Here is a 17062-nt window from a genome sequence, read left to right on the forward strand (position 1 = left end):
ATAGCTGATTAATGTATTCCTAAGCCCTCTACAAATCCACATATCCGTAAATCATGGTTTAAAAATGATTGCAAACTAGCAAGGAAGGCACGGGAAAAGGCAATATTTAAAATATTTCCGTTGCCATCTGTGGGTATATATTTTTAATAAATATACATTTTTGATGCTAAAACACGACACGTTAAAAACAAATAAACGCCAGTCTTGGTAACATTATGTTTCCAAAATAGATTCTCGTACGCCTACGTCCAAGGTATTAAAACATGATAAAACAATCAAAGGTAATGGTTTAAAATCTAGCATTCACCATCATAAAAATGGAGATAGATTATACACTGATAAATCTGATATTACAAATGAACTTGGTGAAATTTTGGCTAAGCATGCTTCCTCAACTAACTATGTACCTCAGTTCCAAAAATACCAAATACAGCCAGAAAAGAAATCTATTAATTTTAATGCAGCTAATGGGGAATATTACAACGAAGTGTTTTCAATACAAAACTCCAAGCTCATAATACTGCCACTGGAGCTGATAAAACACACCATCATCACCTAAAAAACTCCTGGAAAACCTTTTGAACATATTTGATGAAATTTGGACATCAGGAACATTTCCTTATGCTTGAGGGGCGGCAGGGTAGCCTAGTGGTTAAAGCGTAAAAGGTGACTATGCTTGTCGTAAAAGGCGTCTAACGGGATCGGGTGGTCAGGCTCGCTGACTTGGTTGATGCATGTCATCGATTCCAATTGGGTGGATCGATGCTCATGATATTAATCACTGGATTGTCTGGTCCAGACTCGATTATTTACAGACCGCCGTCATATAGCTGTAACATTGCTGAGTGCGGTGTTAAACAACAAACCAACCAACTATAACTGATACAGTTTAATAATTCTGTAGGAAGTTTCTGTCTACATTGACTTGACGAGTTACTGTACCTAACAAATTTAACTTTTTCATTCCACCTGCACACTGCCTCAAACAAACAATCCAGATCGTTGACCATATTTTATCCAGACTTGACGTCACGCTGACCTCGTCATTCTGACATGGAGGTATGACAAACAGAGTTATGCCCAGCTGATAATACTCCACCCGACCTTTGGACATATGTGTTGGTTGCCGGCCAAGGAGACTCAATTCAATATTACTGCTGTGTCATTTCCCTAACGTAGCACGTATATATAGCTGCGGGACCTCCAGTTAATTGTCACAGGTAAGCAGGCTGACGTCAAAATGGTTAAGGCAAAGAAGTGGATCCTTGCAACAAAGTTTGATGGGGAACCAAAGGACTCCAACTTCAAGCTTGAAGAAGAGGACCTGCCTGCATTGAAAGATGGAGGTGAGAATATAGTGTAGTGACAGCCTTGAGATCTCCCACCCACACTGTTAATATTACAACGCCATGTACAGTACTAGCTAGTTTATTAAGGAAGGAATATACACTCAATAACACACGTCCATATATATATATATGTGTGTGTGTGTGTGTGTGTGTGTGTGTGATTTTTGTCATGATTTTGTCTGTCTATCATGTGTGTGTGTGTGAGTGAGTTTGTGTATGTGATTTTTGTCATGACTTTGTCGCCATGTGTGTGTGTGTGTGTGTGTGATTTTTGTCATGATTTTGTCTGTCCATCATGTGTGTGTGTGTGTGAGTGTGTGTGTGTGTGTGTGTGTGTGTGGGGGGGGGGGGGGGGGGGGGTATGTGGTATTCATGTCATTCATTGCCACCTCTGTTGCTCTGATATTGGGATTTATTATTCGGAAATTTACAATTTCGCTCCTTGAGCACAAATGTAGGGAAAATGTGCCCCACCTCCCTATGTGGGATATTCCAGGCGGATTAGTTTCTCTGCAACTGCTTCATGCACATTATATCTCGCAACTTTTACAAACGTTGCTTCGGATCGTTGATCTTTAACTTTACAATACGGCCTGAATACATTTACAAACACCTACATACTGCAGGTACCAGTCAAGCCACAGTACTACGCCCAAGTCTGTGGCGACCCATTTCGAAAGTCTAGTCGCTCGCTTAATGTTGACAGAGAGCTGATCGTCCCACTTTATTCTCCAGGTTATTTATCTAACAAGGTCACGACTAGGCCTCTTCATACAAATTTGGTTTGTATGGTTTGAGTAATCACCTCCTGTCCATAGACTGGCGATATTTGTATAAACATACGCGTGTAACTACAGCTCTTCTCACTGGATACAGGGCATATGTGCGTGTGTGTGTGTGCGCGTTTGTGTGTGTGTGCGTGCGCGTGTGTGTGCTTGCGTGCTTGCGTGCGTGCGTGCGTGCGTGCGTGTGTTGTGCGTGTGTTGTGTGTGCGTGCGTGTGTGTGTGTGTGTGCGTGTGTGTGCGTGCGTGCGTGCGTGCGTGTGTTGCGTGTGTGCGTGCATGTGTGTGTATGTGTGTGTGTGTGCATGCATGTGTGTGTGTGTGTTTGCATTCGGGTTTGTGTGTCTGTAAACAATCTAGAACACGTAAGGCAGTCCAGTTACTTGTTTTTTCGGATTTTTATCCCAAAAACAACAGAAGGCAGGAAGCACAACAACAACCAAAAATCTCAATGACTATCTATACCCTGCAAAATAAGTCAAATCGTACATATGTGACGGAGTGTTGCCGACATCCATACCAAAGTTAATAGCAAAATTGACTCGGTCATTTCTCCATTGTTTGGATTTGATTTTTGTGGAAAGAAAAAGGTACTGCAGAAAGTTGGTGAAAAGATGGAAAAATCGCAAAAAAAACACGTGTGAGCCTGGCACACCAACATGACTTGCACGTGCAAACATCACTTGATGGACATGCCGTCACAATCCTACTGCAAGTGAACAGCGAAAACATGCCAGGACTGACGGAAGCCCAACGCAACAACGCTATCAGACACACGGGACAACACGTAACCTTCCCTGATCCGGTCGACCGCGTATCCCTGCTAGACAGACAGACAGACAGACAATAGTTTATTAACGTCTTACTTCTGTACATACATAAAACAGCTTTGTACAACTTGACATAGATAGAATGTACAGAACCATTCAATAGAATTATGAGAGACGAATTATCCAAAATTTATACATAAATGATATAAAGATGATATAGTAAAAAGTTATCCATATAAAAGATGTTTTCTACGTTTAAGAATTAAAAAGCAGACTTTGGCAAGTATAAAACACACACTGGAGTCACTGAAAATTAAACAAAGTTTGTCGATATCAGGTATATCTAAAACATTATAAGATTTAGCAAAACATTCATCAAAAAGAGTTGCCCTGATATCATCAAATAATGCGCAGTGAAACAAAACATGGACCTCGTCTTCTACGCTGTCATTACAGTGAAAACATTTTCTGTTGTTGACAGGTACACCTTCGTATCGACCGGTTTCCACTCGAATAGGAAACTTGGCTAGTGCCGATCTATAGTTTCTAGGCATCTTATTTGAAACATAGTATTCTGTCCCATATACTTGTTTGTAACATCGATACATTCTCAATTTATTAAGCCCATTTCGCCCCTCTTCCTTTCTTAACATATCACTCCAACGGGTAACATATTCATTTTTACACCATTGTTCCAACTGTGTACAAACAGACAATTTATCAATAAAACCTGTATCGTTTAATAGATGTCCTAAATCCATATTAGTAAACTTCTTTCTTACCCTACCATTCCAATTTTTACAACCATTTACAGCGTATCTATCATCCCAGTTAAACACGTGTTTGGTTAACCTGCTAGACATATTCTTAAGGCGACACCATTGTCCTGCTACACTTTTCCACTGTCTGACAACAGGCTGTATCCATCCCATGTCCCCATTTATAGCGACGTTAGGGGCGTATTTGCCGAGTCCCAAATAAAATCTAATGGCTCTATGGTTTACAGCATTTATTGCTGACACATCATAATTACCCCAGATAGCCGCCCCGTAGTCAAGAACAGACCACACCATACTATCGTACATTTTGGAATAGGTTTGGAAATGCATACCGCCTATTGTCTTAACTTTGGATATCAACAGGCCCAAAGCCCTATTAGCAGACTTCGCTGCTGCACGTGCCATTGCAGTAAAATCTAAGTGGTCTGTGAACAGTAGACCAAGATAATTATACTTAGCAGCAATGTCTAAAATCATATTTCCGACATTAAAAACATGTTTCGTCTGTATGACAGACGGATTTCTAAAATGGACAATTTTAGACTTTTCCTTATTGATCTCTATCTTATTTGTGCGAGTGCACAGGACAGATTCATACGGCTATGTCTCTTACGTAAACAAAGAACCACCACCGCCACCTCTTCTACTACGGTAATACCAGGATTGTGGAGGATATCAGCCCAAACAGTGGGGAACCGTTTACGCTCTGAAGGTATTTTGCGCTAGACGGCCAGTTCGACGTGTCAGTTTTACCTACATCGTCGGCTGCGGCGTCATTTGTGTCAAGGTCACAGAGTCTGTCCCCACCGCGATGAAGACAAGTTAGTTTAGCGACGAGTCACGTTTTATGCTTCGCCATGGGGACGGCAAACGTCGTGTTTACAAGCATCCCGGGGAACGTTATGCACGAAACTGCATACAGGAAGTGGACAGATTTGTTGGTGGTACTGTTATGATGTGGGTAGCCAACTCCTACACTGGTGACCGCCTCCGTGGTCTAATGGTAGAGCATCCGCCCGGAGAGCGGAAGGTCCGGGGTTCGATCCCCAGCCGCGTCATACCAAAAGACGTTAAAAGATGGTACTTGTTGTTACCATGTCTGGCGCTCGGCATTAAGGGGCTAAAACAAGGGCTGGTCGGCTCGGAGTCAGTATACTGTGTCTGAGTGGGGTATTCATGTTAAACTGCGGCATGGTATCTCAGCCCCCCCCCCCCCCCCCCCCCCCCCCCCACTGCGGGGAGGATGGGTTAACATTACCCAGGCCACAATTCGCTATGCAATTACTTCCACGGGACGACGATGCCAGTTTTGGATTCTAATAGTGGCCATACATGATATTGAGGACAACTAACCTTCACCTTGAAAGTATACTGTTCCGTGTGTGCCGTTTGCACCCGTTGGGCACGCCAGAAACCTATGATTGTGGGTTCAAATCCCAGTTCGCCCCAAATATGTTTCTAGGTTTGTCAGCACCATAACCTTGCTCGTGGGTTTCCCCGAAGTGGTAAACGTCTGAGACCTACATTAGTTCGGGTCTCACACTGCCTGCACACTATAAACTGACACGCCGTGGGAGCACTCTGTCGTTAAACTCAACTCACTCACCCTTCCATCACAAAGCATTAGATGTTTTCTTGTCATTGTAGTGATATTTGCGGTTGGTCATGACATCAAATGTTAAGCATGTATTTTCTTTCTTTCTTTACAATCAAAATAAACTATAAAATGTGTTTTATCGAACATTCAAGGGGGCATTTTAAGCTAAAAAAATGTAGGGTGCATTAAGATGAGTGAGTGAATATGATTTTACGCCGCTTTTAGCAATATTCCAGCAATATCACGGCGGGGACACCAGAAATGGGCTTCACACAGTGTACCAATGTCGGGAATCGAACCCGGATCTTCGGCGTGACGAGCGATCGCTTTACCGACTAGGCTACGAGACCGCCCCACATTAAGATGACCTTTAGCAGTGATATATTATGATTACTTAAAGAGTTATGTTGCTTTTATTTAGAAGATTAAAGTTTAACAGGGAGCAAAGCAATAATGAACAAAGTTTGAAGGGGACTCTGGGGGCACGGGTGGCCCAGTCGTCTAAGGCGCCGTGATTCGCTGTGCAGAGTTGCGTCCCATGGGCAAGCCAGAAACCTATAACTGGAATACTGATAAAAGCGGCGTGAAAACCCAACTCACTCACTTACTCACTCATTGACCCATTTTTACCCACAGAATCAGCTTAATTAAAGAAATAAGCAAACGTAGTAGAAATCGTTATAAAAGTTTTCAAATATGTTCGTATGAAAAATAAATTAAAATTTGTACATTTTATGACCAATAACTGCCTCTTTTCTGTCCATTTTACAGAGGTCTCCGAAAGAAATATATCAACGGTTATTAAATATGTCACCAATATACGTTGTATTTATTTTTACGACAAAGCACGAATCATATATGTTAAATCTACCTCCATATGATAAACATGCATCAGCCAAAAGAAATTACCTAATTAAACTACGTGTCTTTCACTATGTGTAACATTTATGATTTTATTTGTATGTATGTCTTTCTTTCATATGGGCCGGAGGCCATTTGTGTAATAAACCTCTTTTCACTTTGACTTTTAAGAACAGTGTGTTGGTAACGCAAAGCTCACATGTGTGAAAATACGCATGTAGGGGGGCAGGGAATGTTTGGAATCAATTGGGGGGAAATATTCCAGTGGCTGTAAATTTATCATCATCAGATTATAGTTTCACTTTACGTGTATTTGTATATATGCATATAATGTATATGTATGTTTCAGAATTCATCTGTGATGCAGTATATCTCAGTGTGGATCCATACATGAGGTAGGCCTAGTTTTGTCAAATGGTTTATTAGATTGGACATAAACTGCTCTGTTATAGAATTTGGGCCATCTGCTTTGGAAATCCGAACCTTCTGGTTGGAGTGAATCTCTGTAATGCAGAACCTATTGGGTGGAGCTCTGAAATAATATCACACATGCAGAACCTATAGGGTGGATATCTGAAATAACGTCACACATGCAGAACCTATAGGCCATCTTCCCGAGGCAAGGGCGTTATCTGACTATAAAAGTCCAGTTTCCACCCTTGCCGAACTAGGCTCGATCGTATCGCCACCGGTGGCTATTATGACTTATGTCCCTTCTATGTACCCCCTGTTGATCAGATTCCACCTCTCATATGACTCATATGACACCTATAGGGTGGATATCTGAAACAAAACGTCACACATGAAGAGCATAACGGCACAGATTTAGAACCTATATGGTGGAGATCTGAAATAACGTCACACATGTAAACCCTAATACGTAGGATCTCTGAAATAACGTCACATACGTAGAGCCTAATACGTAGGATCTCCGAAATAACGTCACACATGTAGAGCCTAATACATAGGATCTCTGAAATAACGTCACACATGTAGAGCCTAACACGTAGGCTCTCTGAAATAACGTCACACATGTAGAACCTATTGAAGTGAATATCTGAAATAACGTCACACATGCAGAACCTACAGGGTGGATATCTGAAAGAACGTCACACATGCAGAACCTACAGGGTGGATATCTGAAATAACGTCACACATGCAGAACCTACAGGGTGGATATCTGAAATAACGTCACACATGCAGAACCTACAGGGTGGATATCTGAAATAACGTCACACATGCAGAACCTACAGGGTGGATATCTGAAATAACGTCACACATGCAGAACCTACAGGGTGGATATCTGAAATAACGTCACACGTGCAGAACCTACGTATACAGGTTGGATATCTGAAATAACGTCACACATGCAGAACCTACAGGTTGGATATCTGAAATAACGTCACACATGCAGAACCTACAGGGTGGATATCTGAAATAACGTCACACGTGCAGAACCTACAGGGTGGATATCTGAAATAACGTCACACATGCAGAACCTACGTATACAGGTTGGATATCTGAAATAACGTCACACATGCAGAACCTACAGGTTGGATATCTGAAATAACGTCACACATGCAGAACCTACAGGGTGGATATCTGAAATAACGTCACACATGCAGAACCTACGTATACAGGTTGGATATCTGAAATAACGTCACACATGCAGAACCTACAGGGTGGATATCTGAAATAACGTCACACATGCAGAACCTACAGGGTGGATATCTGAAATAACGTCACACATGCAGAACCTACAGGGTGGATATCTGAAATAACGTCACACATGCAGAACCTAAGTCTGTGTTTGAAATGAAAACCTTTAAAATGTGTGCCATGCCCGAAACCTACTGCAAACGCATGTGGCTCAACATGAACATATGCTTTAATACCTCACCGACAGTGTATTTGGTTTCACTGCTTTTTCAGGGCGCATGCTTTCCCTGTCGGGAGTAGCGTCATCGGCGAACAGGTAGCAAGGTAAGCACCTAATGATGTCCACTAAACCAGTTTCTATTGCTAAGAATTCTTCAACATTTAGTCCTGCACCATGACTGCGGAATATATATATATATATATATTTTACTAAAAGCCAGGGCAAATCCCTTTTTCCTTAAGAAAACAACAGAAGAGGAATGTTTTTTCGAAGAAAAAAATATATTTTAAAGAAATGTTTTCATTGAATAAGTGCTAGTCTTCACCATTCTGTGTAAGTAAATGAGCGATGTGCATGGAAATGGGGACATTCATTGAAATAGTCCTTCGTGCATAGAAATAACTGGAGAAATATGGTAATATGTGATTGGTAGAGGACCCTATATACAATACAGTAATGCAGGGACCCTTCAGACAGAAGTATCCACCAGATTACTATTATACTGATTCAAACTGTATCAAATTTACATCCTGTTTAACAAGTGCTAATAATATACTCTTACAGAAATTTTCTATGTTTATCTATCAGGATTTACCGCCCTGAAGAAGCACTCCCTTAAAGAAAAAAATTTGATTCACAACTCAGCAGTATATTTACATGCACAAAGATTTCTTTTATGTATATATTATATATTGTAATGCATAGTATAGCTCATATGACATATTTTCCAACAAACCGATCAGATGTCGGTTTAGACAGAGTTCACGTTCTTGTGCTTGTTCCCAGGGTGACGGAGAGTAAAAGCAAGGACTACCCTGTAGGATGCCTGGTCCAGATGTATGCGGGGTGGCGTTCACGTACACTGGTCGACCCTACAAAACCAAAAGACATGGAAGCCATTCGTCTCCTCAAAGTGCCAGATCTTGGAAAACTGGAGCCATCTCTCGCACTGGGAATCCTGGGAATGCCTGGGTAGGTGGTAGGTGGGGTGTAAGTGAGTTAAGTGTGGTGTGAGTGCATTAGGTCTGCTATCATTGATTAATGTGCTGTGTGACGTTTCTTTGTTTGCACACAGCAATATTCCAGCTATATGACGTCGGTCTGTAAATAATCGAATCTGGACCAGACAATCCAGTGATTGACATCATAAGCATCGATCCACGCAATTGGGATACGATGACATGCATTAACCAAGTCAGCGAGCCTGGCCACCAGAACCCGTTAGTTGCCTCTTACGACAATCATAATCGACAATTACGACAAGCATGGGATGCTGAAGACTTATTCTAACCCGGATCTTCACGGGTCTAGTGTGAAGCACTATTTAAAGTGTGTGAGTGTGTGAATCTGCTCATCAATACTCCAGCTTTTTCACAGCTGCCTGTTAAAATAGAGGCTGGATACACTAGTGGTTGACATAATGAGCAACATCGCATGCCAATGAGGTCAATGACGTGCAGTCATTCCGGCGATCTTCTCCACCGATCTGTTTTGTTTGTAGACTTGTAATGATTCCTTTGTAGGTTTCAGTGAATTTGCCGCTTTAAAGTTATTTAGAAAAGGATTTTGATTTACGCGACTGCATCACTTTCAGGATGACAGCCTATTTCGGGTTCCTGGAACTCTGTCAGCCTAAGGCTGGGGAGACTGTGTTGGTCAACGGTGCCGCGGGGGCAGTGGGCAGTGCTGTCGGACAGATCGCCAAGATCAAGGTGAGAACATCACACATATCAAACCACGTGTTGGATTCAACCAGCTCATTTTAATTTGGGACCCGTGATTCAAATTAAGCGCAGATACAGCTTGAACAAGGAAACAGCATCATCCGATCACCCGCCATGGGGCACATTAGAATCCTATAAAGCCTAAAGAAGAGATTGGTGCTGGGGTCGCTTTATGATTAAATGCGAAATGAATACGTACAAATGGCCCCTTATCTGGACAAAATAATTTATGGCACCACTTCTCGATTTCAGTCTTGATAACAATCATTAAGATAAGCTTCGGTTGGTTCTGAGAAAACATGTCCCCATTTCACAAAAAGCATGGAGCAAGGGCCATAACTCTGTAAAAATGAATTTAAGACACCTCTTTTCAAACTCATTAAACATTTTTGACAAGGAGCATCAGTGCATCATATTTCATTTCTCTAACTTAAATAGTTTTGGAGAAAATGTGTCCCCTTTGAGAAGCGGAAAGGGGCGGGGCTAAAAAGGAGCAGTTCACGGTCTATTATCCTAAAATTTGTTGAAAATACAACACTTAAGAAGTTAGTTATATTGTTGTCTATTGTACCCGACAAGCAGAATTTAAGAGTAAACTTGAAATTAACTTTTGTTTATCAGATCGTAAGATTCGAAATCCTTTATTCACATTGACATTTGAAAATACCGTTACTCAGCAGATGGCATTAGAACGAGTACAAAACTGCTTTCGGTGAAAACCAAATATATTATTTATAACACTGTTCCTAGGGGTGCAAGGTGATTGGCTTTGCTGGATCAAAGGAGAAATGTGATTGGGTGAAGAGTCTTGGATTTGATCACGTGTTCAACTACAAGGAAGCAGACATCAGCAAATCCTTGAAAGAGGCGGCCCCTGATGGAATTGACTGCTACTTTGATAATGTACGTACAACGCCCACCCATTGTCACCATACTGTACTCAACGAAGGTATTTGTTTGCCCAGCTTCTTGAAGGTACAACGACTAACATGACTATACTCGTCTGCTTACTTAAGAAACACAATAAGTAGGGGATCAGTTTTGAACACTAATTGGGGAGTAGGAGATCAGAGCTGAACACTAACTTGGCAGTAGGAGACCAGAGCTGAACACTAACTTGGCAGTAGGAAACCAGAGCTGAACACTAACTTGGCAGTAGGAGACCAGAGCTGAACACTAATTGGGCAGTAAAAGACCTGAGCTGAACACTAATTGGGGTGTAGGAGATCAGAGCTGAACACTAACTTGGCAGTAGGATACCTGAGCTGAACACTAATTGGGGAGTAGGAGATCAGAGCTGAACACTAACTTGGCAGTATGAGACCTGAGCTAAACACTAATTGGGGAGTAGGAGACCAGAACTGACCACTAAGTGGGGAGTAGGAGACCAGAGCTGACCACTAATTGGGGAGTAGGAGATCAGATCTGAACACAAATGGGGGAGTAGGACACCGGGGCTGAACACTTATTGGACAGTAGGAGACCAGAGCTGAACACTAATTGGGGAGTAGGAGACCAGGGCTGAACACTAATTGGGGAGTAGGAGACCAGGGCTGAACACTAATTGGGGAGTAGGAGACCAGAGCTGAACACTAATTGGGGAGTAGGAGACCAGAGCTAAGCGCTAACTTGGCAGTAGGAGACCTGAGCTGAACACTAATGTGGGAGTAGGAGACCAGAGCTAAGCGCTAACTTGGCAGTAGGAGACCAGAGCTGACCACTAATGTGGGAGTAGGAGACCAGAGCTAAGCGCTAACTTGGCAGTAGGAGACCAGAGCTGAACACTAATTGGGCAGTATAGGAGACCTGAGCTGAACACTAATTGGGGAGTAGGAGACCAGAACTGAACACTAATGTGGTAGTAGGACACCAGGGCTGAACACTAATTGGGCAGTAGGAGACCAGAGCTGAACACTAATTGGGGAGTAGGAGATCAGAGCTGACCACTAATTGGGCAGTAGGACACCAGGGCTGAACACTAACTTGGCAGTAGGAGACCAGGGCTGAACACTAATTGGGCAGTAGGAGACCAGAGCTGAACACTAATTGGGGAGTAGGAGACCAGAGCTGAACACTAATTGGGCAGTAGGACACCAGGGCTGAACACTAACTTGGCAGTAGGAGACCAGGGCTGAACACTAATTGGGCAGTAGGAGACCAGAGCTGAACACTAATTGGGCAGTAGGAGACCAGAGCTGAACACTAATTGGGGAGTAGGACACCAGGACTGAACACTAATTGGGCAGTAGGAGACCAGGGCTGAACACTAATTGGGCAGTAGGAGACCAGAGCTGAACACTAATTGGGCAGTAGGAGACCAGAGCTGAACACTAATTGGGGAGTAGGACACCAGGACTGAACACTAATTGGGCAGTAGGAGACCAGAGCTGAACACTAACTTGGCAGTAGGACACCAGGGCTGAACACTAATTGGGCAGTAGGAGACCAGAGCTGAACACTAATTGGGGAGTAGGAGACTAGAGCTGAACACTAATTGGGCAGTAGGAGACCAGAGCTGAACACTAATTGGGGAGTAGGAGACCAGAACTGAACACTAACTTGGCAGTAGGACACCGGAGCTGACCACTAATCTGGCAGTAGGAGACCAGAGCTCACCACTAATGTTGGAGTAGGAGACCTGAGCTGAACACTAATGTGGGAGTAGGAGACCAGAGCTGACCACTAATGTGGGAGTAGGAGACCTGAGCTGAACACTAATTGGGCAGTTGGAGAATTGAGATGAACACTAATTGGGCAGTTGGAGATCAGAGCTGAACACTAATTGGGCAGAAGGAGTTGGGCAGAATTCATTAATTGTGTGGGAAAAAACATGGAATAGCAACAACTAGGCAGGGGAAGACCAGGTTGTCAACTAATTGGGCAGAAAAACTGGTTAAACTTGGACACTAATAGGAACAGGAGGAGACGAGTTGTGCAGCGACTAGAGGTCTGACCCGTCATGTGATTGATGTCAGTAGACACACTGCCAGTGGTAGGGACCCGGTTAGTAACTAAAGATGTACAACCATCATATACATTTGCAGGTGGGAGGAGACTTCACGTCTAAAGCACTCCAACACATGAAACTGTTCGGTAGAGTTTCTATTTGTGGTGGTATCTCAATCTACAGTGCCACAAAACCACCACTCAGTAAGTATTTATCGAGTAATACATCTACACAATGCCCTCTACCTATGGAATTTGTTACTCCATGAACTATTCTCTTCCTTTGTCAAATGATAAATATATGCACCTGGAGATATGTGTATAGCCATGTATATGTAGCTCATGGGTATGCATACTGTTTGTAAGTTTTTACTTCATATGTACATATATGTAAACATGACTTAGTCTATCTACCCCTCCTCTGTAAAATGTGCCACATTATTGTATTTCCATAGACATCAGACAACAGAAAATATCTTATTATACTTAATGAATCTACACAATATAAATGCTTCGTAGTTATACTATGTTTGGATCATGTTTATTTATTGTATAGGAAATAGATTAATTTATCTATAATTCAAGATGGCATATATACGATCACTATATGCGTCGACATATCATACTAGTCAGCATCGAACAGTTTTCTAGACATATCTTTGTCGTTTGTCTTATTTATTTATTTGTTTGTTTGTTTATTTTTTTATTTTCTATACAGATTCAGTGTTGTACCTGCATGCATTTGTTTAGTGTTAAAAATAATTCATACAATATAGAGTGTGTCGTATTTCAACAACATAGTTCATAAAGTTGACCTATGGTAAATAGTAAATTTTTAACAAGTCTCCTATTTTTGCTGATACCTCAATGTGTGTATTGTGTCTGTTCCAGCTCCAGATCCGTTCATGACGATCTTATCCAAACAACTTAAAGTGGAAGGTTTCATCGTGTATCGGTGGTGGGCAAGATTCTTGGAGGGTAAAGCTGAAATGAAGAAATGGATAGACGAAGTAAGTCCCTGACAGCTGGAGTAACGACTCAACAAGCTGAAAACTCAAAGTACAATTCCATTCACTTAACAATTGTCCCTGTGCTAAAAAACGCCTACTCTAGAGTAACGCCTCACCCACAAAGGAACGGACTCGTATAATTGTACAGAAATATTTCATCCGATACTAGGGATTAGCATTTTAGGTGGTGGAATATATCTTATATAATATATTATATAGCGACGTGCATGCATGTGTGTACCGAGTTTATACATCGTCCCGAGGCAAGGGAGTTAACTTGCTGTAAAAGTCCAGTTTCCACCCTTGCCGAACTAGGCTGAAATTTCGTGGTTCGATCGTAGCGTCACCACTGGCGATTACAGGTTATGTCCCTTCTATGTCCCTCTCATTGACCAATCAGATTCCACCTCTTTTACATCACTTGCATATGATTCAAACAAAGTGGCTGCGCCAAGTCAAGGCAATCTGGTCAACAATCGAGATTTTTGTTGTTGTAATAAAATGAGTCTCACCTCGCGAAGTGCATCAAATCACTTGAGCACCTTGATTAAAAACATGAAACCACCTGTCGACGCCCATTTGATGGAACACATGCTCTGCAGTCGCCATGTTGTTTATAAACCGGATGTCGATTTCGCTCCGCGATTTTGATTGGACAATGTATAGACTCGTTAGTCCAGCCAAAATATAACTCCATAATTACAGCCTATTTCGGCAAGGGAGAAAACTGGGTTTGTATAGTCAGTTAACTCCCTTGCCTCGGGCAGATGAGTTTATTGTGCTAGCCCATTGAGATACATGTACCAGGACGCAGTTTAACATGCATACCCCACTCAGACACAATATACTGTCTCCGAAACGACCAGTCCTTGTTTTAGCCCCTTAATGCCGAGGGTAAGGCAGGGTCACAACGAGCACGATTTTTTTAACGTCTCTTGGTCTGACGCGGCCGAGGATCGAACCCTAGACTTTTCGCTCCCCGGGCAGATGCTCTTCCCACTGGACCAAGGAGGCGAACGATTAGCAATTTAACTAACAGAGGTAATAAGATCAACAAAAGGTGAAGCGTTTTCACTTTAAGATAATGTTTTATATACAGGCGCAAGTGGTTTTTAGTTACCGCCTGAAAGGGAACTAAGCCCGAGATAATTAAACAGTTTAGGTAAATAAGCAATAACAATACAACGGCATGGTCTCTCAATCTAGACCTCGTCACAGCAATAAATTTACCTATATTCAAACAATACGTGGTTGTAGGTAATGGTTAGTGAGTATAAGATGACTTGCGTTATGTCAAAGACGGTTCTCTCGAAGTAGATGTTTAAGGTGACAAGTAAGCTATCATAGCTCCGTTTATCTCGAAGGTCCAGCTACAGTGAAAGTTCATATCGCCACTTGCTTCAGGGATTATAGTTTTGTTCCACACGACCGATTTTTCGTTGCACCCGACTTCATTATATTCGTTGTTACTGTAATAAATTATTACTCTAATTTATTGTGTGTTGTTTAACGCCGCACCCAGCAATATTCCAGCTAGCTGACGGCGGTCTGTAAATAACCGAGACCAGACAATCCACTGATTGAAATCATGAGCATCGATCCACGTAATTGGATACGATGACATGCATCAACTAAGTCAGCAAGCCTGACCAGCCGATCCCTCTAGACGCCTCTTACGACAAGTATGGGTTGCTGAAGATCAGTTCTAACCAGGATATTCACAGGTCTATCAATGATACTCAATAAAAAAAAAAGGCTCAAGGAGATCTCTAATCACTTTAACAGAGCTTATTTCCACATTATTATAAAATATATTATTTTACGTGTCCATCACTATCGTCTCTCGTAAGCAGGACAGCGATGCCCTTCAACGCAGCACACCTTCTCTTATGACTTATTTACATTGTATTCTATTCCAGGGCAAGATCAAGTACAGAGAGACGGTCAAAGATGGTTTCGAGAACATGCCCCAGATCTTCATGTCTTTGTTGAAAGGAGCCAACATCGGGAAGATGATCGTTAAAGCCTAGACCAGCCATTTGATAACTGAGTGTTGGCATTTCATTCCGCTTCAATTCATGCTTATGTATACATAGTATTTGCATTTAATGTGAAACTACGTTATAGTGACGCCGTGGCTAAATCCATTGTTGTGATAATGTAGGTGTGCGGTGCATATATATTGAGATTTGTAACTCAAGAGACATATATAAGATCAACAATCCATACACTGTGAGATTTATAAATATATATCAGGACATAGGACGAATCCTTGTTTTCGTCGTTTATTGTTGATAAAAAGAGGTATCTGTAACAAACAATTCTTACTGAGGTTTTGATATAGAATGTGATAGCTGTGTGTGCTTTTCTCTAATTTATTCACGTATTCTAGTAGTTCAATAATATTCACGCCGAAGGCCCTTGTTCGATTCCATGAATGGGTACAGTGTGTTCTGGGCCCACTTGCACAAAGCGATCTTAGCTCTAAGACTATTGTAAGCCTATGTTAAAGTATGGGAGTTACAATCATCTTAGCGCTAAGATCGCTTTGTGCAAGTGGACCCAGGTGTCCCCCGCCGTGGTACAAGCGGCGTAAGACCTCACTTACACGATCTTAGGAAATCCGAAATAATTTAATTGTGAAATATATTTCAATATATTTGTTCCCATTGTGGCCATTAAAAACGTCTTGTATGTAAATATAAGCGACAAAGCCCTTTCCAAAGTCATAAAGCAGAGTCGATTGTACGATTCCGACTATATCATGAGCACGTGTTTATGAATCACTATCATACAGTAAAGCACTGTACACGGTCTACCAAAGAGCACGTGCTCTACCCATATCAGTTTGTTCGTTCGGGTTGTTCATTCCTTGTGAGATTTGAATGCCACAAAGACGTCAGCGTTTGACCCCATTAACAGATTGTTCTGTGCTCGTTCCATTACATTGTTTAATGAAATAATTCGTTTTCATATTTGTTGCTGTTAGTTGTGTGTGTGTGCATGGCAAGTTCATTCTTCATGAAACCTGTATACAACTCTGAGTCACGTATTGTCATAAGCAACACATCATGCGCATTGCTGACTTGAATAATCTAGCGCATTTAATCAGTCGTTGTTTAGCGGCAACTAACGAATTCAAAACATGCGACTCAAGAAATGTATCCCTATTCTACACACGTCAGCTTGCACGCGAGGGACGAGCGGCCCAGTCTTCTAAGGCGCCGCAATTTACCTTTGTCGTGTCATGATCCGCTGATTGTGGGTTCGAATCCAAGGCTCGTCCTAACTATGAACAATGGTTTGTCAGCATCCTGCCCGTGCTTGTAAGTTTCACAACAGTGTTCTTGTATTTGTTGCGGTC

General features: G+C 42.0%; 1 protein-coding gene across 1 annotated transcript; it reads left to right on the plus strand.

Annotated features, from left to right (window-relative positions):
- Positions 1–1091: 1091 nt before the first annotated feature.
- On the plus strand, positions 1092–16675 carry LOC124133860 (prostaglandin reductase 1-like). The gene is made up of 9 exons (XM_046498447.2): positions 1092–1346; positions 6489–6534; positions 8072–8122; positions 8805–8990; positions 9613–9730; positions 10493–10645; positions 12787–12892; positions 13580–13698; positions 15618–16675. The coding sequence occupies exons 1-9, from the start codon at positions 1241–1243 to the stop codon at positions 15726–15728; spliced, it is 996 nt and encodes a 331-aa protein (XP_046354403.1). The 5' UTR covers positions 1092–1240; the 3' UTR covers positions 15729–16675.
- The last annotated feature ends 387 nt before the right edge of the window (positions 16676–17062 follow it).

The sequence above is a fragment of the Haliotis rufescens genome, unplaced genomic scaffold, assembly GCF_023055435.1.
Source record: "Haliotis rufescens isolate VD_foot unplaced genomic scaffold, xgHalRufe1.0.p SCAF_16, whole genome shotgun sequence".
Taxonomy (NCBI): domain Eukaryota; kingdom Metazoa; phylum Mollusca; class Gastropoda; order Lepetellida; family Haliotidae; genus Haliotis; species Haliotis rufescens.

Coding starts and splice junctions, on each gene's coding strand:
- LOC124133860 (XM_046498447.2), top strand. CDS start 1,241: ATGGTTAAGGCAAAGAAGTGGATCCTTGCAACAAAGTTTGATGGGGAA. Junction 9,731..10,492: donor GACAGATCGCCAAGATCAAG/GTGAGAACATCA, acceptor CACTGTTCCTAG/GGGTGCAAGGTGATTGGCTT. Junction 13,699..15,617: donor TGAAGAAATGGATAGACGAA/GTAAGTCCCTGA, acceptor ATTCTATTCCAG/GGCAAGATCAAGTACAGAGA.